Here is a 23,974-nt window from a genome sequence, read left to right on the forward strand (position 1 = left end):
AGAGAGAAAACATGAAATACGATGGTAGGCTAGCCAATGATATAAAAGGAGATATCAAAAGTATTTTCAGATATACTGTATAAAGAGTAAAAGAGAGGGGAGAGTGGATATTAGACAACTGCAAAATGATGCTGGAGACTTAGTAATAGGCTTCAAAGACATGGCGGCCATGCTTAGTAAGTATTTTGTATCAGTTTTCATTGTGGAAGACACTAGTTGTTTGCCAGAAGTTCCAGAGTGTCAGGATGCAGAAGTGTTTGTTGTTGCTATTACAAGGGAGAAGGTGCTTGGGAAGCTGAAAGGTCTGAAGGTAGATAAACCACCTGGACCAGACGGACTACACCTCGAGATTTTGATGGATGGTAGCTGAAGAGATTGTGGAGGCGTTAGTTATGATCTTTCAAGAATTGCTAAATTTTAGAATGGTTTCAGAGGATTGGAAAATTGCAAATGTCACAGCACTCTTCAATAAGGGACAGAAGCAGAAGAGTAGAAGGAATAAAGACATTGACTATTTTCTAAACAGGGAGAAAAATTAAACGTCAAAGGTGCAAAGGGACTTGGGAGTTCTTGTACAGGATTCATAAGGTTAACTTGCAGGTAGAGTAAGTGGTAAGAAAGACAAACACAATGTTAGCATTCATTTAGAGGAGACTAGAATATAAGAGCAAGGTCCTAATGCTGAGGCTTAAGAAGGCACTGGTCAGACCACACTCAGAGTATTGTGAGCAGCTTTGGGCCCCTTATCTAAGAAAAGATGTGCTGACATTGGAGAGGGTCCTTAGGATATTCATGAGAATGATTCCAGGAAAGAAAGGGTTAACATATGAGGAGCATTTGATGACACTGGGCTTGTACTCACTGGAGATTAGAAGAATGAGGGGAATCTCATTGAAACCTACTGAATATTGAAAGGCATAGATAGAGTGGATGTGAAGAGGATATTTCCTTTAGTGGATGAGTCTAGGACCAGATGGCATAGCCTCAGAATAGAGGGACGTCCATTTAGAGCAGAGATGAGAAGGGATTTCTTTAGCCAGACGGTGGTGAGTCTGTGGAATTCATTGCCTCGAGTCATTGAGTATATTTAAAGCAGAGGTTGATAGGTTGTTGATTAGTCAGGGCACCAAAGATTACCAGGAGACGGTAAGTGAATGGAGTTGAGAGGGGTAATAAATCAGCCATGGTGGAATAATGGAGCAGGCTCGATGTGCTGAGTGGCCTGATTCTGCTCCTATGTCTTATGATTCACAAGGAGAAGGAAGTGGAGAATGGGGAGATCAATTCAGAGCTTATTGACGTGTTTGGGCATTTTGAGGTAAAGGAGGAAGTAGTGCTGGGTCCTTTAAAGTGTATTAAGGTGGATAAGTCCTCAGAGTTGATGGGATTAACCCCAGGTTATTGAGAGAAGCAAGAGATGAGAATTCTGAAGCTTTGACCACTATCTTTGTGTCCTCTCTGGCCACAGACAAGGTCCAGACAACTGGCAAGTAGCTAATATTCCAGTATTCAGGAGGGGAACCAGGGATAATCCTGGAAACTATAGAGGTACGTCTCACTTTAGTGGTAGAGAAGTTACTAGAGAGAATTCTTAGTCATAAGACTTGAGCATTTGGAAAACCACTGACCAATTAGGGAGAGTCAGTGTGGTTTTGTGCAGGGAAAGTCATGTCTTACTAACTCGATTGGAGCATTTCACTTCCGTAATTCGGTGATGAGAGTCTCTGAGCGTTCAATGCTCTGCTTACAATGTGCTGTTGCTTTCCAGACTTGGAAATGGGTGCTTGCCCCAATGATACTGTACGTCTGTGAGAGATTGATACGACTATATCGGTCACAACAGAGGGTTGTTATCACCAAGGTAAAGAGAAGTACAACATTGATGTGAGTTAATGAGTTGTCATTACTTTGGCAGAATTCAACAGTTTGGTTTACCAACATGTTCCGCACAGTTCCCATGTGACCTGCCCTCATGTGTGCCGTCACGGTATCAGATATAAAAATTGACACTCAAAAAAATAGCTCTTCAGCTTCACAGGCAACCTGGCTATAATCTAGGACAGTTATAATGCTGCTTTTAGATTTAACACTCTTGAAATTTCTGAGGCAAATCAGGAAACACTTCATGCAACACAAAGTGACTGTTGTGTATACAAATCCAGCATTCATTTGTCACACCATGAAATTTGAGCAAAGATGAAGAGCTGGCAGTTCATCTGCTGGTATTGACAGAGGAAGGGTCACTGGTTGAGTCTGCAGAGGAACTCTTTTTGTTCCTTACTGCCATGAGATTTATTTTGCACACTGGAACATCATTTAACACTTCATAAAATGATGACATATTACCAGACCCTCTGTACTGATCTGCCAGCCTTAATAACAGCAAATAGACCATTTTGCAGAATGGACTCAGTCAGTGGAGTAACTGGCAATATTAATCTTAAAACAGATTGCTTTTGTACTTCAATTTTTAATTTATGCATTTTGGAATTGTTAGACTCCTCCTACATATCGACCCGGGTGTCTCTCTATCAGTTCTGCTTTAGCCACCTCGTTGCCATGCCAGTGCAAGTCAAATGGAACAGGACTCTGTTTTTAGCCTGAATCATTTATGACTTGGTAGAGGTGGTTTACTGCTAGCAATGAAACAGGGACTCTACTAATCCACCTACTTTCTGCCCTGGGTCACATGTTCAAATTAGATGTCAGGCATATTTCTTTCCTCTAAAACCTGATCACAAGAATGTCAATAAAATTTGTCACGACAAAATATCTTGCAAATTATATTGAAAGAAATGACACCATTAAATTCACTACAACTTATTTTCCAGATTATTGTTCATCCATCAAATGTCCTGCAGCTTCAGATGCAGAAGAAAGGTTTTAAAATGGAAGTTGGACAATACATCTTCATCAACTGTCCATCCATCTCACAACTAGAGTGGCATCCCTTCACTCTGACCTCTGCTCCGGAAGAAGATTATTTTAGTGTGCATATTCGATCAGCTGGCGATTGGACAGATGGTATGATCAAAGCGTTTGGAGAAGAAAAAGACGGGGGACCAAAACAAATTCAACCAAGGCAGGTCAAGTAGAAAAGCAGAAAAATGAATTATGTAATTAATGAAGAATATCAAGAGGCACCATGGGCTGAAGCAGAGCCAGGGTGTAACATTGACTCAGATTGTGTTAATGGATGAAAGCCATTAATGAGGAAGAATATCAGAAATACTTACAGAAATAAAATATAGAATAATTTGTTTATTTAGATGATCTAATTTAGTATCAAAGCAATCCCCATTAACAAAATATCTTCTGTAAGTATTTTGATGTGCCACTTTCACAATGAATTCTTCTGCTTCTGCTGCCACAGGATTGCAGTAGATGGTCCTTTTGGAACAGCCAGTGAAGATGTCTTCCATTACGAGGTCAGTGTTCTGGTTGGAGCTGGCATCGGGGTGACGCCATTTGCATCGGTTCTGAAGTCAATCTGGTACAAGTATGAACATTCTGATGCTGAACTGCGAACCAAAAAGGTAGGTTGCTTCTTAAAAATAAACTTGTATTATTAAACAATTGTGTACAGTTCTGGTCACCGAATTATAGGAAATATATCAACAAAATAGAAAGAGTACAGAGGAGATTTACTAGAACGTTACCTGGGTTTCAGCACCTAAGTTACAGAGAAAGGTTGAACAAATTAAGTCTTTATTCTCTGGAGTGTAGAAGGTTGAGGGGGACTTGATAAAGATATTTAAAATTATGAGGGGGATAGATAGAGTTGACATGGATAGGCTTTTTCCATGAGAGTAGGGGAGATTCAAACTAAAGGACATGAGTTGAGAGTTAAGGGGCAAAAGATTAGGGGTAACATGAGGGGGAACTTCTTTACTCAGAGAGTAGTAGCTGTGTGGAATGAGCTTCCAATAGAATTGGTAGAGGCAGGTTCGATATTGTCATTTAAAAGAAAATTGGATAGGTATATGGACAGGAAAGGAATGGAGGGTTATGGGCTGAGTGCCAGTCGGTGGGACTAGGTGAGAGTAAGCGTTCGGCACAGACTAGAAGGGCCGAGATGGCCTGTTTCTGTGCTGTAATTGTTATATGGTTATATGGTTATAAACATCCTTATCTTCCTCACTAACTTCATTGCATCAAAAGGCAAGTAAGCCTGAGAGCTTACTTTCATAGTCAATAGTCATTCCTCGTGTCAAATGATCATATCGTGAACTGAGCTGGCCTATCGCTCTCTTCAGTTATGGTGGCCAGACCACTCACTGGAATGTTCTTCCAAAAGCATGGAAAACGATAACAGTTCACAATCCTGATCTTCTACATGTAAAAGTAAATCTCTTCAAAGGATGGGTTAGGTAATTCCTCTCCCTCACTCAACAATTCTATCATCATGAAACTTACTCAAAGAATCACGATGATAGAATTGTTCACAGACAGGATGAGATGACTATGAATTCTTATGTAAAGCCCTGAAATATTCTCCACTGAACTTTGTTCACCAGCTTATCCTTTGTTTATTGGTAGATATACTTTTTTTGGATCTGTCGAGAGACTCAGGCATTTGAATGGTTTGCCGACTTACTCCGATCACTTGAAAGCAACTTGGAACAACTAGGCAAACCGGACTTTCTCAACTACAAGCTGTACTTGACTGGATGGGATGCCACGCAGGTATGGTGTCCAAACTTACTGTTCATTTTGGCTTCAATAAAAAAACACACACACACACGTAAACTGCTGGAGTAACTCGGCAGTTCAGACAGCATCCGTGGGAAGGAATAGAGGCTTTATTCTTACCTGTGGCTGCTGCCCGAACTGCTGAGCTACTCCAGCATTTTGTGTGTGTTACTCTGGATTTCCAACACAAGCAGAATCTCCTTTCTTTAATCACGAAATAATAAAGCAATATTGTGCCTAAAGATGTGACTACTAACTAATTACTAATAACTAGCCCGGTAGTAGTGAGGCAAGGACTGGAAGTCGCACACGTCACTCCATTCATTGGGTATACTTAAAGGTTCTTGATCAGTAAGTGTATCAAACACGAGAATGGGTTTGAGAGGGAAAATAAATCAGCGTTGATCAAATGGTGGAGCAAAGCCGACGGGCCTAAGTGCTTAATTCTGCTCCTATGTCTTATGGTCTTATACGAGTTTGGAATTAAGCCAACAGAAGTAATGCAGAGATAAACAGATATGAAATATAATAATAATTTTCAATTTGATTGGCACCTTGGCTCGAGAATGATGATCTCTTTGATTTCTCCCTCAGACTATTCATTGTCCTGAGTGGAAGATAATGGTGGGGTGAATGTAAGAGCCAGTCAAGTGAATATTCTCAGATGAAGAGTTTATTCAGAAAAACAAGCATTACATTGTCATTATTTTTACAGGGAACTTTTATGGAAACCTGCAACACTTTACATGAAATTCAAACACTCTGGCGTGCTATTGTGCAAAGGAACTGTGTGAACTACATTTTCTATTAAGAATGCGGGCTGAGTGGATTTAATTACAGCATTTTTGCCTCAGACCTGCAGTTTCCTCATTGTTGTTTCTCTTTCTACTTTCAGGCTGTTCACATCAAGGTACACTTTGATAAAGAGACTGATGTGGTGACAGGACTCAAACAGAAAACACACTACGGTAGACCTAACTGGGACAAAGAGTTTCATTTGATTGCACAAGCTCACCCCAGGTAAGTGATCAACAATTCTGTGAGCATTGTCCCTTAATATACATAATGAAAGATTTGACAACAAAATTTCCACTTTCTTTCCTCTTCTAAATATAGCCTTGTACAGCATAAAGGTTCACAGGTTCAGGTTTGCAATCCCTTTATCTACTTTATTCACAGAGGCATACAGCACAGAAACAGGCCCTTAGGTCTAACTGCTGCACGCTGATGTAGGGTCTCAGCCCAAAACATCTGCTGTTTACTCTTTTCCATAGATGCTGTCTGACCTGCTGAGTTCCTCCAGCATTTTGTGTGAGTTGTCCCATTAATCTAATTCCATATGCTCATCTTTCCTATTCATATACTTGTCTAAGTACTCTTTTAGATGTTGTTAATGTATGTGCCTCTACCACTTCCTCTGGCAGCTCTTCCATATAAGGACCACTCAGGTTCCTATTAAACCTCTCCCTTCTCTCCTTAAACTTACACTCTAGTTTGCGATTCCCCATCCCTGGGAAAAAGCCTGTGCACATTCACCCTCATATTTTTATACACATCTGTAAGATCATCTGAAAGCTACCTCCTGGACCAAATAAGGTGTATTACCACAAACAAGAGAAAGTCTGCAGATGCTGGAAATCCAAAGCAACACATAAAATGCTGGAGGAACTCAGCATCTATGGAAGTAAAGCATTTTGTGTGCCCAAAACATCAACTGTACTTTTTACCAAAGTGTATATTCATAATTTTCTGCCCATCCACTTCAAGATTTGTGCTCTATACCACTATTGTAACCCATGGATATTCGAGTTACTATTGCCTTCCCATCAGTTTGAACCAGTCTGACTACTCTCCTTTGACCTCTCTCACTTACAAGCCATTTTCACCCACAGAATTGTGGCTCACTGGATTTTTTTAAATTGTTTGCACGATTCTCTCTAAACCATAGAGTGTTACGTGTGAAAATCCCAAGAGATCTGCAGCTTCTGAGAAACTCAAACTACCTCATCTGGCACCAACAATCATTCCGTGATCACAGTCATTTAAGTCACATTACATCTCCATCACGATGTTTGATCTGAACAACAACTGAGCCTCTTGACCATGTCCGCATGCTTTTATTCATTGAGTTGCTATCACAAGATTGATTAAATATTTGCATTAATGAGCAGGTGTATAGGTGTACCTTATAAAGTGGACACTGGGGTGAATGTTCCTATGAAAAATTGCCCAACCTACTCAACCTCTCTTTGTAACTCAAGACCCGGCAGTATTCTCATAAATCTCCTCTGCATTTTTCCAGCTTAACGGCATCTTTCCTATAGCAGGGTAACCAAAACTGAACACGATATTCCTCAGAATATCCTCTGGTAACATACGTACAATGATGTCAAGCTTTACTGATCTGGAGTTCCAGGTTTTTCTTTGCAGTCTTTTTAAATAAAGGCACAAATATTAGCCACCGTCCAATCTTCCAGAATTTCACCTGTCACTAATGACTCAATTATGGTGTCACAGGAAAACATATGTAAAATAAATTATTTATTAGAAAGAGTGAAGAAAACAGAATCCAGCAAGTTTAGAACGAGGCAATTTGGTTTAGGATGAAACACTGGCAAAGAGTAGGGTGGCCAGTCGTTGTTCCTATTCTGTCATTAGCTAAAGCTCAGGAAAATCTCAGACAGAAAATGAGAAGAAATTTTTAAGCAATTTAAAATTCTGCTTCGCCATTTCATCCTGGCTGATCCAATTTTCCTCTCAGCTCCAATCTCCACCTTTCTACGTATTAAGAATCCATGTACTTATCCAAACTTCTCTTAAATGTTGAAACGGAACCCACATCTACCACTTCCTCTGGCAGTTCATTCCACAGTCTGAGTGAAGTTCCTCTTCATGTTCTACTTAAACATTTCACTGTTCATTCTTAATCCATGACCTCTGGTTCTAGTCTCACTCAACCTCAGTGGAAAACGCCTGCTTACGTTTATTCTATCTATACCCGTCATAATTTTGTATACCTCTATCAAATCTCCCCTCCTTCTCCTACATTCCAGGGAATAAATTCCTAACCTACTCAACCTTTCCCCGTAACTCAGATCCTCAAGAACTGGCAACATCCTCGTAAATTTTCTCCATACTCTTTCAATCTTATTGATATCTTTCCTGTAGGTAAGTTACTAGAACTACAGACACTACTCTGAATTATGGCCCACCAATGTCTAAGAGAAATTCAACATAAAATCCCAGCTCCTGTATTCAGTGCTTTGATTTATGAAGACAAAGACTCTCCTTATGACTCTATCTACTTATAATGCCATTCAAGGAATTACGGATCTGTAATCCAAGATTCCTGTGTTCTACCCCGCCCCACAGTGCCATACTTTATATCTCTCCTTTATACTTGCTCAGCAAGGATAGTAGAGATGCCAGGCTGAATAATCTTCTTGCGCAATGTGGGAAGGCAGGGAGATCTCCAGTGTCCCTGACGACTACAACAGCGAAAAGTGCATCCAGCTGCAGCTTCTAACAATTGCATTAAGGAGTTGTAGCTGGAACGAGATGCTCTCCGGATCATTTCGGAGGCTGAGGAGGTGATAGACAGGACATATAAAGAGGTAGTTACACCCAAGGTGCAGGACCCAGGGGACGGGGCAACAGCCAGGAAGGGGAAAAGGGTTAAGGAGCCTTTCCAGAGCAACCCTGTGGCTTTTTAGAGCAGTTCATGGTTGAGCCCACCTGGGGATCAACAATTCTGCACTGGGTGTTGTGCAATGAACCAGAATTGATTAGAAAGCATAAGGTAAACGAACTCTTAGGGGAAAGTGATCATAACATGATCAAATTCACCCTGAAATCTGAGGAGAAGCCAAAGTCAGCTATATCTGTATTACAGTGGAGTAAAGGAAATTACAGAAATGAGAAAGGAGTTGGCCAAAATTGATTGGAAAAGAACACTGGCAGGGATGATGGCAGAGCAGCAATGGCTGTAATTTCTGGAAGCAATTCGGAATGCACAGGATATATACATCCCAAAGAGGAAGAAGTATTCTAAAGGAAAGATGACACAACCATCGCTAACAGAAGATGTCGAAGCCAAAATAAAAGCCAAAGAGAGGGCATTGAATAGAGCAGAAATTAGTGGGTAGTTAGGGGATTGGAAAGCTTTTAAAAACCAACAGAGGGCAACTAAAAAAGTCATTAAGAAGCTAAAGATAGAAGAGGTGGTTGCAGAGATCATGGAAGCTTTAGTAATCATCTTTCAAGAATCACTAGAATCTGGAATGGTTCTGGGAGACTGGAAAATTGCAAATGTCCCTCCACTCTTCAGGAAAGGAGAGAGGCAGAAGAAAGGAAACTATAAGCAAGTTAGTCTGACCTCAGTGGTTGGGAAGATGTTGGAGTTGATTATTAAGGATGAGGTCTCAGGATACCTAGAGGCACATGATAAAATAGGCTGCAGTCAGCATGGTTTCCTCAAGGGAAAATCTTGCCTGACAAACCTGTTGGAAATCTTTGAAGAAGTAACAAGCAGAATAGATAAAGGAGAATCATTTGGTGTTGCGTACTTGGATCTTCAGAAGGCCTTTGACAAGTCTCACACATGAGGCTGCTTAACAAGCTAAGAGCCCATGGTATTACAGGAAGGATTCTAGCGTAGAATGATGATTGGCTGGAGGCAAAGAGTGGTAATAAAGGGAGCCATTTCTGGTTGACTGCTGGTGACTAGGAGTCTGTGTTTCTTTTTACGTTATATGTCAATGATTTGGATGATGCAATTGATGGCTTTGTTGTAAAGTTTGTAGACAATATGAAGATAGGTGGAGGGGCAGGTAACTTTGAGGAAGTAGACAGCCTCTAGAAGGACTTAGACAGATTAGGAGAACAGGCAAAGAAATGGTAGATGGAATACATTGTCGGGAAGTGTACGGTCATGCACTTTGGTAGAAGAAATTAAAGGGTTCACTATTTTCTAAATAGAGGAAAAATACAAAAAAACTGAGGAGCAAAGGGACTAGGGAGTCCTTGTGCAGGATTTCCAAAGGTTAATTTGCAGGTTGAGTCTGTTGTGAGGAAGGCAAATGCGATATTAGCGTTCATTTCAAGAGGACTAGAATATAAAAACAAGGATGTTATGTTGAAACTTTATAAAGCACCGATTAGGCCTCACTTGGGGTATTGTGACCAGTTTTGGGCCCCTTATTTTGGGAAGGATGTGCTGAAACTGGAGAGGGTTCAAAGTACGTTCACGAAAATAATTCCAAGATTGAAAGGCTTGTCACAGGAAGAGTGTTTGATGGCTCTGAGCCTGTATTCACTAGAATTCGGAAGAACGAGGGGTGACCTCATTGAAATCTATCAAATAGTAAAAGGCCTTGCTATAGTGGATGTGGAGAGGACGTTTCCTATGGTGGGAGAGTCTAAGACCAGAAGACACTGCCTCAGAATAGAGGGGCATCCTTTTAGAACAGAGATGAAGAGGAATTTCTTTAGCTGGAGAGTGGTGAATCTGTGGAATTCTTTCCCACGGGCAGCTGACGAGGCCAAGTCTGTGTGTATATTTAAGGCAGAGGTTGATAGGTTCTTGATTGGTCAGGGCATGAAAGGATATGGGGAGAAGGCAGGATATTGCGGCTGAGAGGAAAATTGGATCAGCCATGATGAATTGGCAGAGTAGACTTGATGGGCCAAACGGCCTACTCCTGCTCCAATATCTTATGATCTTATACTATTCTCGGTGTGTGAATCCTACCCTGGTCAGCCCTTCTAAAGAGCAACACCTCACACAGCTTTAATATATTGATGGCATAAATGATTTATCTTGGAAATCAATAAAGTCATGTTTGCTTCTTCTCATAGATTGTTGAGCAGGTCAGATAAAATTCTTTAGATAACAGACTACAACTATTTGTTCATTATCCTAACAATTACACAGATGTTATCATAAGATCAGGAAACACTGTAAGGGCATTTATAGGGACTTAAGTTTTTGGGACACCACTGAAAATAAGTAGCAAACAATCTCCTTATTTTTGAAATGTGAGACATCAGAAAACTAAAATTCTGGACAAAGTACAGAGCAATATTATATACACAGATCTAAAAACTGTGACGCGGTTAATAGAAACTTATCTTTGCCCATTAAATGTACTTTGACCAATCATACCCCACCAGCAATCTACTATCAAGGAAATAGGTATATATCAAAAGAACAAAGTTCAGTGCAAAAAAATGCTGAATGCCAAAGTTAACAATAAGATGTTGTTTCTAACGTTTGGCCTTGGACTTGTTAAAGCAAAAAAGACAACCACACAAGAATCAGAATGGGGAAGGTAATTACAATGCCACAGGGATACGGAAGGAGAGCAGCAAGTCAAGTCAAGTCACTTTTTATTGTCACTTCGACCATAACTGCTGGTACAGTACACAATAAAAACGAGACAACGTTTTTCAGGACCACGGTGCCACATGAAACAGTACAAAAACAACACTGAACTACATAAAACAACACACAGAAAACTACACTAGACTACAGACCTACCCAGGGCTGCATAAAGTGCACAAAACAGTGCAGGCATTACAAAAAATAATAAACAAGACAATAGGCTCAGTAGAGGGCAGTAAGTTGGTGTCAGTCCAGGTTTCGGATATTGAGGAGTCTGATAGCTTGGGGGAAGAAACTGTTACATAGTCTGGTCATAACAGCCCGAATGCTTCGATGCCTTTTTCTCAGATGACAGGAAGGAGAAGAGATTGTATGAGGGGTGTGTGGGGTCCTTCATAATGCTGTTTCCTTTGTGGATGCAGCGTGTAGCATAAATGTCTGTTATGGCAGGAAGAGAGACCCTGAAGATCTTCTCAGCTGACCTCACTATCCACTGCAGGGTCTTGCGATCCGAGATGGTGCAATTTCTGAACCAGGCAGTGATGCAGCTGCTCAGGATGCTCTCAATACAACCCCTGTAGAATGTGATGGAGATGGGGGGTGGGAGATGGACTTGCCTCAGCCTTCGCAGAAAGTAGAGATGCTGCTGGGCTTTCTTTGCTATGGAGCTGGTGTTGAGGGACCAGGTGAGATTCTCTGTCAGGTGAACACCAAGAAATTTGGTGCTCTTAACAATATCTACTGAGGAGCCGTTGATGTTCAGCGGAGAGTGGTCGCTCCGTACCCTCCTGAAGTCAACAATCATCTCTTTTGTTTTGTTCACATTGAGAGACAGGCTCTGTTAGCTGCTGCCTTTCTTGCTGATGAGACCCACCACGGCCGTGTCATCAGCGAACTTGATGATGTGGTTCAAGCTGTGTGTTGCAGCACAGTCGTGGGTCAGCAGAGTGAACAGCAGTGGACTGAGCACGCAACCCTGGGGGGCCCCCGTGCTCAGTGTGATGGTGTTGGAGATGCTGCTCCCGATCTGGACTGACTGAGGTCTCCCAGTCAGGAGGTCTAGGATCCAGTTGCAGAGGGAGGTGTTCAGGCCCAGTAGGCTCAGCTTTCCAATCAGGTGCTGAGGGATGATTGTGTTGAATGCTGAACTGAAGTCTATGAACAGCATTCAAACGTACGTGTCTTTTTTGTCCAGGTGGGTTAGGGCCAGGTGGAGGGTGGTGGCAATGGCATCATCTGTTGAAAGGTTGGGATGGTATGCAAACTGCAGGGGGTCCAGTGAGGGGGGCAGCAGGATTTTGATGTGCCTCATGACGAGCCTCTCGAAACACTTCATGGTGATGGATGTGAGTACAACGGTACGGTAGTCATTGAGGCAGGACACTGAAGATTTCTTCGGCACGGGAACAACGGTGGCGGCCTTGAAGCACGTTGTAATGATGGCGCTGCTCAGGGAGATGTTGAAGATGTCAGTGAGAACATCTGCTTGCTGGTCTGCACATCCTCTGAGCACTCTACCAGGAATATCATCTGATCCAACAGCCTTCCGTGGGTTGACCCTGCACAGGGTTCTCCTCACATTGGCCACGGTGAGACACAGCACCTGGTCATTTGGAGGAGGGGTGGACTTCCTCACTGCCACATCATTTTCTGCCTCAAAACGAGCGTAGAAGTTGTTCAGCCATCTGGGAGGGATGGTATCAAGACCAGTTTCATGCATAGTTTAAAGGCATTGAAAGGCACGTGGTAAAATTGTCATGTCACTTTGCACTCTCCAGTTCAACATCCTCTTTGAACTGTACTACCCCACACTTGAGGAGATACAAATAAATTTCTGTCCTGTACATAAGAAATATTAAACAGTGAGCAAGATTTACATTTGCATGTGAAATATCCATTGGAACTGATGGGGATCCTAATGAGAACATTCCCTCTGAACAAGAGGAGAACTTGTTGGTGGGATGTTGCTTGATGCAACAACTATGGAAGTAAGTTTGATGCAGTCTTAAATTAGATCAGCAAATTTGCAGATGACACCAAGACTGGGGGTGTAGCGGACAGCAAGGAAGGCTATCAAAGGTTGACAGTGGAATCTGGACCAAATGGAAAAATGGACTGAAAAATGGCAGATAGAATTGAATGCAGATAAGTGTGAGGTGTTGCACTTTGGGAGGATAAACCAGGGTAGGACTTAAACTGTGAGTGTTAGGACACTAACAATCACAGAAAAGGTTCTGGGAATACAGATTCATAATTCCTTGCAAGTGACATCATAGGTAGATAGGGTTATAAAGAGGGGCACAATGGCCTTCATAAATCAGAATAATGAGTATAGGATTTGGGGTGTTATCTTGAAGTTGTATAAGACATTGATTTGTGAGGCCAAATTTAGAGCATTGTGTACAGTTCTGGTTATCTACCTATAGAAAAGGTGTCAATAAGATTGAAAGAATGCAGAGAAAATTTACAAGGATGATAGGGAAAGGTTGAAAAGGTTAGGATTTTATTCCCTAAATTGTAGGAGGAGGGGAGATTTGATAGAGGTATATAAAGTTATGAGGAGTTTCAATAGGGTAAATGCATACCATTCAGATTATTTTATCACTCCAGTACATTGAGCTAATACAATGTTAAAGCGATTACAAAATACAGAACATAGTGGTACAGTTACAGAGAAAGTGCAGACAGACAATAATGTGTATGCTCACACTAAATATATTACGAGGTCAAGAGTCAACAGTATCTTATCAAACGAAGTCCATTCAATAGGATTCTAACAGCAGGATAACTGACGTTAAGCCCGGTGTTATATGCTTTTGTGTCTTCTGCTCAGTGTTTAATTATGTTGGCTGTTTTACCGAAGCTGCAAGAAGTGTAGACAGAGCCCATGGAAGGATGTGCTGTGCTGTGTCCAAAACTCTCTGCAATTTGTTTGCTGTCTTGGGGAGTTACCATACTTGATACATCCAGATACAATGCTTTCTAGGGTGCATCTATAAAAATTGGTGAATATCAACATTCCTTAGCCTCCTGAGGAAGTAGAGATGTTGCAGAACCTTCTGTCGAATTGGTTGGATCAGGACATGATATTAGTGATGCTCACACTTAGAATCTCACAACTATCTCCACTTCAGCACCATTGATGTAAACCGGAGCACCACCCTGCTTCCTGAGATCAGTGATAATCTCTTTTGTTTTGCTGACATTGAGAGAAAGATTGTTGTCATGACAAGCCCAGAGCTCGTTACCTCCTTCCTGTACTCCAACTCATCGTTATTTGAATGTAAGCCATCTACAGTGGTGTTATCTGCAAGCATAATGGTGGCCTTTTGACTAGGCACCCAGGAGAAAGGGTCTTCTACTAGTCTGCTGGTACTGTGCACATGATGTGACTCTGGAACAGCTGGATCCCTTTCTATGTCATTGGTGGGGGGGGGGGGCACAAATCCACGAAGAAAGACGTTGGGAACAAGATTCACTATTCCCTGCTGTCAACTGTGGAAAAGCTCATGACTTCAAAACTGGCAGCTGGTTTGTTGTCTACTGAACAGCTACCCTCCTGCATCCTTCATCAACCATCAAAACTGCCTAATATCAGTCCAATGTCAGCTTCCCAGTGCAAGGCTTTGATCAAAGTTAATCCATTCTAGAGATGGCGACATTCTACATGTCCAACTGCCGAAGTAAGGCCTCTCAACAAAGCATTGCCACAGCAGCAAATTTTCATGAAGGCAGAGATGTTCTCAAAGTCCTATAGAAAAAAAATAATATCTTCACTCTTTCACGGATATCTCTAGTGTGTGAGGGAGAAGTGAGTGTAGTTGCTGTTATTAAATAGAAGATGCTTGGGAAGCTGTGAGGTCTGGAAGTATGTAGGTCACCTGGACCAGATGGACTACACCCCAGGTCTCTGAAAGAGGTAGCCTTAGAATTTAGTGGTGACTTTTCAAGAATCACCAGATTCCAGAATAGTTCCAGTCACTCTACTCCTTAATAAGGGAGGGAGGCAAAAATAGGAAATTATAGGCTAGTTAACCTGACTTCAGCAGTTGGCAAGATGTTAGAGTTCATTATTAAAGATGAGGTTTTGGGGTACTTGGAGATAAATGTTAAAATAGAAACATAGAAAACCTACATCAGAATATAGGCCCTTCAGCCCACAAAGCTGTACCGAACATGTCCTTACCTTAGAACTGCCTAGGCTTACCCATAATCCTCTATTTTTCTAAAATAGGGTGAAGTCAGCATGGTTTCCTTAAGGAGAAATGTTACCTGACAGATCTGTCAGAATTCTTTGAGAAAGTAACAGGCAAGGTAGACAAAGATGAGTCAGCGGATGATGCTTACTTTGATTTTCAGTCCTTTGATAAGCTGCTGCACATGAGGCTGCTGAACAGGGTAAGAACACATAGTAATACAGGGAAGATTTTAGCATGGTTAGAAGATTGGCCAACTGGCAGAAGGCAAAAGAAAAGTGGGATTAAAGGGAGCCTTTACTGGTTGGCAGTTGGTGACTAGTGGTGTTCTGCAAGGGTCAGTGTCAGGTCTACTCTTTTCTGATCTGGATGACAGAATTGATGGCTTTGTGGCCAAGTTTGTGGATGATAAAAGATGGGGGGAGAGGCAGGTGGTATTGAGGAAGCAGAGAGTCTGCAGAAGGACTTGGACAGATTAGAATTGGCAAAAGAAGCATAGAGCATATAGAAGTATATGATCATACACTTTAGTAAAAAAAGTGAAGGGGTAGACGGTTTTCTAAACAGGGAGAGAATTCAAAAATCAGTGGTGCAAAGGGTCTTGGGAAACATAGTGCAGGATTCCCCAAAGTTTAACTCATAGGTTGAGCTGGTAGCAAGGAAGGCAAATGAAATATTAGCATTCATTTGGAGAGGACAAGAATATTAAAGCAAGGATGTAATGTCGAGGCTTTATATGGCATTGATCAGAATGCATTTGGAGTATTGTGAGCAGTTTTGAGCCCTATATGCTGGTATTGGTAATGGTCCAAAGGAAGTTTATGAGAATGATCCCAAAAATGAAAGGTTTAAAGCGGGAAGACTGTGTGATGGTTTTGGGCATATATTTGCTGGAGTTCAGAGTAATGTGAGGTATCTTGTTGATTGGATGTGGAGAGGAAATTTCTAATAATTGGGAAGTCTAGGACCAGAGGGCACAGCCTCAGAATAGAAGTATGACCCTTTGGAACAGAAATGGGGAGGAATTTCTTTAGCCAGAGGATGGTGAATCAGTGGAATTCATTGCTACCGATAGCTGTGGAGGCCAAGTCATTACGTATATTTGACAGAGAGGTTGATAGGTTCTTGATTAGTAAGGGCATCAAAAGTTATGTGGAGAAGGCAATAGAATGAGGCTGAGGTTGAAAATAAATCAGATATAATTGAATGGCAGAGCAGACTCAAATGGGCTAATTTTGCTCCTATATCTAATGGTCTTATGTTAGAAAAGAAACATTCAGTAGAGCTCAGATAGGCGCAAATAGTATATGACAGAAGCACAGAGACCAACTATCAATGGAGAAGACAGCACAATATCCCAAACTATTCACACTTTCAAATAGCACCTGAGGCAAAGTTTCTGTGAACTGCACGGGTCTCGTCAGTCACCTCAAGCGTTCAAAGAACTGGGGTGGATGAGTCGTCCTTGAGCTTGAGGGATCACTAAAATGAAACACTAAGGTGAGGGATAGGTAGGGTATTTACTGTAGAAAATACCAGTCTATCTTTTACGTTATTTTGTAGCTCAGTGAGATTACCATTTTGTTCAGAATCTGATATTTAGTTACTGAGTGTGCCTTTTAAGGTGTTGATAAGTTCCACTGCAGCTCAATTCATACTTGATTCTTGCATACTGATTAAAGAGAATCTTTCCTCTTACAAGTATTAACCAGATTAACTTCCAATTTATTTGAAATCAGTAATATGATTTTTTTGCTTAACCTTTTCAGAACGAACATTGGAGTCTTCCTGTGCGGACCACAACCTCTGGCTGAAGCTTTAGAACAGTGCACAAACAAGTATTCGGAGATCAACCCCTTGGGGGTTCACTTCCATTTCAACAAGGAGAACTTCTAGGTTTTGGAAGAAAGAATTGGAAAAACAATATGAACAGCAGATTTCTTTCCACCTACCTGACTTTAAGATTTCTGAATTCACAGAAGCAAAATGTCTTGAAACACATTTACATACCGGCTGCAATTCTTCAGGCTATTATTTGCACCCTTTCATTTCAATGGATGTAAAATTGTGGACTGCTCAAGTTCACTACCACGTGATTTGGATCAGCTCCTCGGACTCACTGTTCCATTCAACAAAAATCATAGCCAATGCTTTATCTTAGCCCCTGGACAGTATTTTTTTGCTTTTACCCAAATGATGCCTAATCTGCAGATTTCTGTCTTTTTTCTTGTTTTTACAATGAAATTTATTGCTCAATTGCAACAGAACCAACAAGGTATGTGTTAATATTTAAAAAATGTTGTAATTCCATGATGCATTAACATAATTAAGCTTACTGTTAAACATGTTTAAGTCACATCATTGTCTATGTATGAATATTGTAAACTGCTGAAAATTTTATATTTTTACAAGGGACATAGCTCTTTAATATTCCCTATTTCAGCAGCATGTGTTTTTAAAAAAAAGGTCAAGTTCTTAAGATTAACGTTATGAATTCATTACAAGAAGTTATTACAAGTAGGTCATAGACTAAACAGTGGTGAAGATGAACACGATTGCTACTGATGTAAATGTTGCTTGTTATGGGAAATTGCTTAAATTGTGTCAGGAACACAAAGACAATTACACAAGTGTAGTCGCAAAAAATTCATTTTGTTCTACTCCAAACCCTCCTTTACTGCCGTTTGAAAGTTTCTCACTCCCACACCCTTACTCGGAAAAAAACTTGCATACATTTTCAACCCCACCCTAGGCAAACAGTCACTAATAACTGTCCAAAGTTTGTCTTCCTGGATCTACAGAAGCTAAATCTCACCGTCAAATTTCATTAAGGTGAGCAATATTCTTAAAAGGTGTTCAGAAAAACTCACTTCTATGAACAGTTTCAAAACATGCTCTCTTTAACTCCTGTACAGCAATCTATTAACCATTTTTTGCTCATAATGCTCTTCACCAAATATAAATGTACATTTATATACCTTCTTTAATGTTGCAAATCATTCAAGCAACTTCACAGGAACATAATCAAGTACACAAGAGCAGGAGGTAACCTTTTGGCTCCTCAAGTCCAACCTATCATGATCATGGCTGATCCAACCCTGGTTTCATATCATTTCCTCTGTGCTAGTTCCCTAAAGACTTCAGTGACCCGATCTTTTAAAAAACATCTTTCTTCAAATACTTGCAATGCTCTGGCCTCCATAACCTTACAAGACAGGAAATTCTACAGATTCACTACCATCCTCAAGAAGTTCCTATGTACCTTAGCTTTAAAGGACAGTCTCCTATCCTCTTATTCCATATTGTTCCATTACTTGAAATAGGTTGGCATCTGTCAGGTTGCTTGAATATCTATGTTTCAATATGATCGCCCATCCTTCTTATAAATAAACTTATAGACTTCATCTTTTATAGTAACTTGTGATAGGACAACCAGTTCATCTGAAGAATTAACCTCTTGAATTTATTTTTGGACTACCTCCAATGCCAGTTTATAAATTCTTAAATAAGGGGCTATAATTGTGCAGTGCTCCCCCAAGTAATCTGTACATTTGTAACAATACCATCCCATTTCTAAACCCCAACCTTCTTGCAATAAATGCCAAGATGCAATTTGCCTTTCAAACCGATTGCCACTTAAATTTCCTTACTTATCTTTCTTCAATTAGATAATACGTCTTTTAATTCCTCTTAGAAAAGGCATAACTGCACTTTTCCACATTAAACTCCTATGGTCTTGTTTCTCACCCACTTGCCCAACTGATCTATGGAGACAAAGACGTATGGACTGTAAAGCTGGGGGAGGGGTGAACACCAGGACGAGAGCAAGTGGGTGAAAAATGAAGCAGTGGGAGTTTAATGTGGAAACATTAACAAGTACAGGGATGATGGGTGAATGGATTCTGTTAGTTAGAATCCAAGTGGTATACAGAACATAGGTAACCAATGTCCTGAATAACAACAAAATAGAAAAAGAAACACACAGGGAATCTGCCTTGCATATTAAAAAAATCTGTATTATCATCAAGGAAGAGAGATTCTGGTGTTCAAAACTTGCTTGGTGGACAGTCTGCTGGCCAAACAGCTACCAAGCCATCCATTCATTCACTCCAAAATTCCAGAATATTAAAAACTGCCTTTCTAATTCTGCCAGACAAGTTTTAGACTGCCCATGGAATTATGATAAAGACCTAGGAAAACAACACATTCCTCGTAATTCAGTCACTTGTGTGTTACTAACAGTAGATGTACAATACTCCAGCAGTGTTTTGGAACCCACTCAAGAAACTTTTTGTATTCAGAAGTTAAAATCATTTTCAATGCACTTCCTGGCACCCTATATTAATTAGGCTACAGTGAAATTTCACTTGGATATGACCACTGAGACTGAACTGACTGTACAAAAGTATTTAATTTTGGTTACTTTATATACTATAAATAAAGATATGAAATTTGAGCCTGGATGTTGAGATGATTTTTATTTCTTTTTTTTAATATATATATATATAATGTTCCAAGAGTGTCACATTATTCCAACAATTCAACAACTGAGATCAAAAATGAACTTTAATGCCAATAATCATTAGGATGTCTCGATGGCTGTAGTTTTAACTTGTTTTTCAAGATGTGTTGGGTGGAGAACAAAAGACTATGAAAAACAGTAAGGAATAACAGTTCACTAGTAAAACATTTGTGCTACAAGGAAAATGGAGCATGTCTTTACAAAGGGTAAAAATGGAGGGGATTTAAAGTCATAATAAAAATGAAGAAAAATTTGTACGTACTCTGCTTTTCAAACTGATGGTGTGAAATTGTTTTTTAAACTAAGTATAAATGCCATATCTAATACATTGAAGTGGTTAGTCTCAACCGGTTTTTAAATGAAAATTCTTTTAACACCAAAATACCTACAACAGTTCTTGTGTTTGTGAAATATCTATGAGCTTTTCAAGTCTCCTTCATTCTTCCCATTTAATCAATACATTAAAGCTTTACCACAATGAATTGTTAACAAAAGGAGCAAATTAAACACTCAAAAAATAAGTGTATCCATATCACGAAGGATGTTTTGGCTTCTTTCCCTTTCATTGAGTTGAAACAATTGACCACTAGGAACCTCCAAGTCCTGCCGCTCTCATAGGTAACCGGAGAAATAAACTTCCTCAAGAAGCTGGCGGTCCACAAAATATCCATTCTGAAAAGCAAAAACAGCAGTTAGAGGATTTGGAAAAGAACGGCAAAATTAAACTGAGCTAGACAGATGATGGAAAAAATATCCAATAATTATTTTCTACTTTAATGCCAACCTCAGTGGTAGTGAATGATTCTGAAAGTGTGTGCCCAAATTGCCGATAATCCTCTTAAAAAAAAATCTCGTGGCATGGTAATTTTGAGTAAAGATTATCATTGATTAGCGAATTAGTAACAATAACTGTGGATTTTTAAGGAGAAAAGGATGAGTGGGTGTTCAATTTCAAATGATCAAAGCAGCAATTAACACTGCAGGCCATCCTGGAAGGAGGAAATTAGCCTACATTTTCTTCTACCATCAAAATACCATGATATCCATTGGAGGCACAGAAAACACTAGAAGGGAACTGCAACCAATGCTGTAAAAACCAGCAGTGATTACACTCAAGCTGAATAAACTCAGTAAACATGGCATGATCTCACAACCGGCAGTGCTGCTGCCTTAGTAACCCAGATGATTTCCAGGGCAGTACGGTGTTTATGTATTCTCCCTCTAACTGTTGGTTTCCTGGCACATCTCAAAAATGCGCTTGCTGATAAAACCATAAGACACAGGACCAGAATTAGGCCACTTGACCCATCAAGTCTGCTCCACCACTCAATCATGGCTGATCCTTTTTCACTCCTCGTCAACCCCATTTCCCGGCCTTCTCCCCATAATCTTTGATGCCATGTCCAATCAAGAACTTATCAACCTCTGCCTTAAATACACCCAGCAACCTGGCCTCCACAGCTGCACGTAGCAACAAATTCCACAAATTCCTCGGGCTAAAGAAATGTCTCTGCATCTCTGTTTTGAATGGACACCCCTCTATCCCAAGGGTGTGCCCTCTTGTCCTAGACTATCCCACCATGGGAAACATCCTTTCCACATCTACTCTGTCTAGGCCTTACAACATTCAAAAATTTTCCTTTGGATCCCCCCTCATCCTTCTAAATTCCAGCAAGTACAGACCCAGAGCTATCAAACGTTCCTCATATGATAACCCTTTCATTTCTGGAATCATCCTTGTGAATCTCCTCTGGACCCTCTCCAATGCCAGCACATCTCATCTAAGATGAGGAGCCCAAAACTGTACACAATACTCAAGTTGAGGTCTCACCAGTGCCTTATAAAGCCTCAGAATCACATCCCTACTCTTGTATTCTAGACCACTTGAAATGAATGCATTATATTTGCCTTCCTCACCACTGATTCAACCTGCAAGGTAACCTTTAGGGTGTTCTGCACAAGGACTCCCAAGTCCCTTTGCATCTCAGATTTTTGGATTTACTCCCCGTTTAGAAAATGGTCCACACATTTATTTCTACTACCAAAGTGCATGACCATGCTTTTTTCAACATTATATTTTTCACTTTCGCGCCCATTCTCCTAATCTGTCTAAGCCTGACATCGGTAGTGGGGAAAATGCTAGAGTCGGTTATCAAAGATGTGATAACAGCACATTTGGAGAGCGGTGAAATCATTGGACAAAGTCAGCATGGATTTGTGAAAGGAAAATCATGTCTGACGAATCTAATAGAATTTTTTGAGGATGTAACTAGTAGAGTGGATAGGGGACAACTAGTGGATGTGGTATATTTGAATTTTCAAAAGGCTTTTGCCAAGGTCCCACACAGGAGATCAGTGTGCAAACTTAAGGCACACGGTATTGGGGGTATGGTATTGATGTGGATAGAGAACTGGTGGGCAGACAGGAAGCAAAGAGTGGGAATAAATGGGACCTTTTCAGAATGGCAGGCAGTGACTAGTGGGGTACTGCAAGGCTCAGTGCTGGGATCCCAGTTGTTTACAATATATATTAATGATTTAGACAAGGGAATTAAATGCAGCATCTCCAAGTTTGCGGATGACACGAAGCTGGGCGGCAGTGTTAGCTGTGAGGAGGATGCTAAGAGGATGCAGGGTGACTTGGATAGGTTAGGTGAGTGGGCAAATTCATGGCAGATGTAATTGAATGTGGATAAATGTGAAGTTATCCACTTTGGTGGCAAGAACAGGAAAACAGATTATTATCTGAATGGTGGCCGATTAGGAAAAGGGGAGGTGCAACGAGACCTGGGTGTCATTGTACACCAGTCACTGAAAGTGGGTATGCAGGTACAGCAGGTGGTGAAAAAGGCGAATGGTATGTTGGCATTCATAGCAAGAGGATTCGAGTACAGGAGCAGGGAGGTTCTACTGCAGTTGTACAAGGCCTTGGTGAGACCACACCTGGAGTACTGTGTGCAGATTTGGTCCCCTAATCTGAGGAAAGACATTCTTGCCATAGAGGGAGTACAGAGAAGGTTCACCAGATTGATTCCTGGGATGGTAGGACTTTCATATGAAGAAAGACTAGATCGACTGGGCTTATATTCGCAGGAATTTAGAAGATTGAGGGGGGATCTTATTGAAATGTATAAAATTCTAAAGGGATTGGACAGGCTAGATGCAAGAAAATTGTACCCGATGTTGGGGAAGTCCAGAACGAGGGGGTCACAGTTTAAGGATAAAGGGGAAGTCTTTTAGGACCGAGATGAGGAGAAACTTCTTCACAATTTCCCCATGGGGATGAATAAAGTATCTATCTATCTATCTATCACAACGAGTGATGGCTCTGTGGAATTCTCTGCCACAGGAAACAGTTGAGGCCAGTTCATTGGCTATATTTAAGAGGGAGTTAGATATGGCCCTTGTGGCTAACGGGATCAGGGGGTATGGAGAGAAGGCAGGTACAGGGTTCTGAGTTGGATGATCAGCCATGATCATACTGAATGGCGGTGCAGGCTCGAAGGGCTGAATGGCCTACTCCTGCACCTATTTTCTATGTTTCTAAGTCCTTCAGCATCTTACCTGTTTCCTCAACACTACCCAACCCTCCACCAATCTTCGTATCATCTGCAAACTTGGCAACAAAGCCATTTATTCCATCATCTATATCATTGATATACAGCATAAAAAGAAGTGGTCCCAACATTGACCTCTGCGGAACACCACTAGTCACTGGCAGCCAACCAGACAAGGATCCTTTTATTCCTACTCGCTGCCTTCTTCCAATCAGCAAATGCTCTAATCATCGTAGTAACTTTCCTGTAATACCATGAGCTCTTAACTTGGCAAGCAACTTCATGTGTGGCACCTTGTCAAAGGCCTTCTGAAAGTCCAAATATACCACATCCACTGCAACCTTTTTATCTATCCAACTTGCAATCTCCTCAAAGAATTCCAACAGGTTCGTCAGGCAGGATTTTCCCTTAAGGAAACCATACTGACTTTGTCCTAATTTGTCCTGCATCACCATGTATTCCATCACCTCGTCCTTAACAATTGACTCTAACATCTTTCCAGCCACTGAGGTCAGGATAACTGGTCTATAATTTCCTTTCTGCTGCCTTCTTCCCTTCTTAAAGAGTGAAGTGACATTTGCAATTTTCCAGTCTTCTGGCACCATGCCAGAGTCCAATGATTTTT

General features: G+C 40.8%; 2 protein-coding genes across 4 annotated transcripts in view; one reads left to right on the forward strand and one right to left on the reverse strand.

The window, feature by feature from the left end:
• nox1 (NADPH oxidase 1) overlaps positions 1-19,737 on the forward strand; it is a 37,244-nt gene extending 17,507 nt beyond the window's left edge. For both annotated transcript variants that reach the window (XM_073058338.1, XM_073058340.1), the window contains 6 exons: positions 1,769-1,861; positions 2,832-3,082; positions 3,374-3,536; positions 4,540-4,686; positions 5,588-5,712; positions 17,040-19,737. In XM_073058338.1, coding sequence (XP_072914439.1) covers positions 1,769-1,861; positions 2,832-3,082; positions 3,374-3,536; positions 4,540-4,686; positions 5,588-5,712; positions 17,040-17,166 — 906 coding nt within the window. In that variant the 3' untranslated portion in view covers positions 17,167-19,737. The remainder of the gene's footprint in view (positions 1-1,768; positions 1,862-2,831; positions 3,083-3,373; positions 3,537-4,539; positions 4,687-5,587; positions 5,713-17,039) is intronic.
• The window catches only part of cstf2 (cleavage stimulation factor, 3' pre-RNA, subunit 2), a 71,214-nt gene continuing 66,973 nt past the window's right edge, over positions 19,734-23,974 (reverse strand). For both annotated transcript variants that reach the window (XM_073058336.1, XM_073058337.1), the window contains one exon: positions 19,734-20,464. The gene's annotated coding sequence lies outside the window, so the exon portion shown is untranslated. The remainder of the gene's footprint in view (positions 20,465-23,974) is intronic.

This window comes from Hemitrygon akajei, chromosome 10 (assembly GCF_048418815.1).
Source record: "Hemitrygon akajei chromosome 10, sHemAka1.3, whole genome shotgun sequence".
NCBI lineage: Eukaryota > Metazoa > Chordata > Chondrichthyes > Myliobatiformes > Dasyatidae > Hemitrygon > Hemitrygon akajei.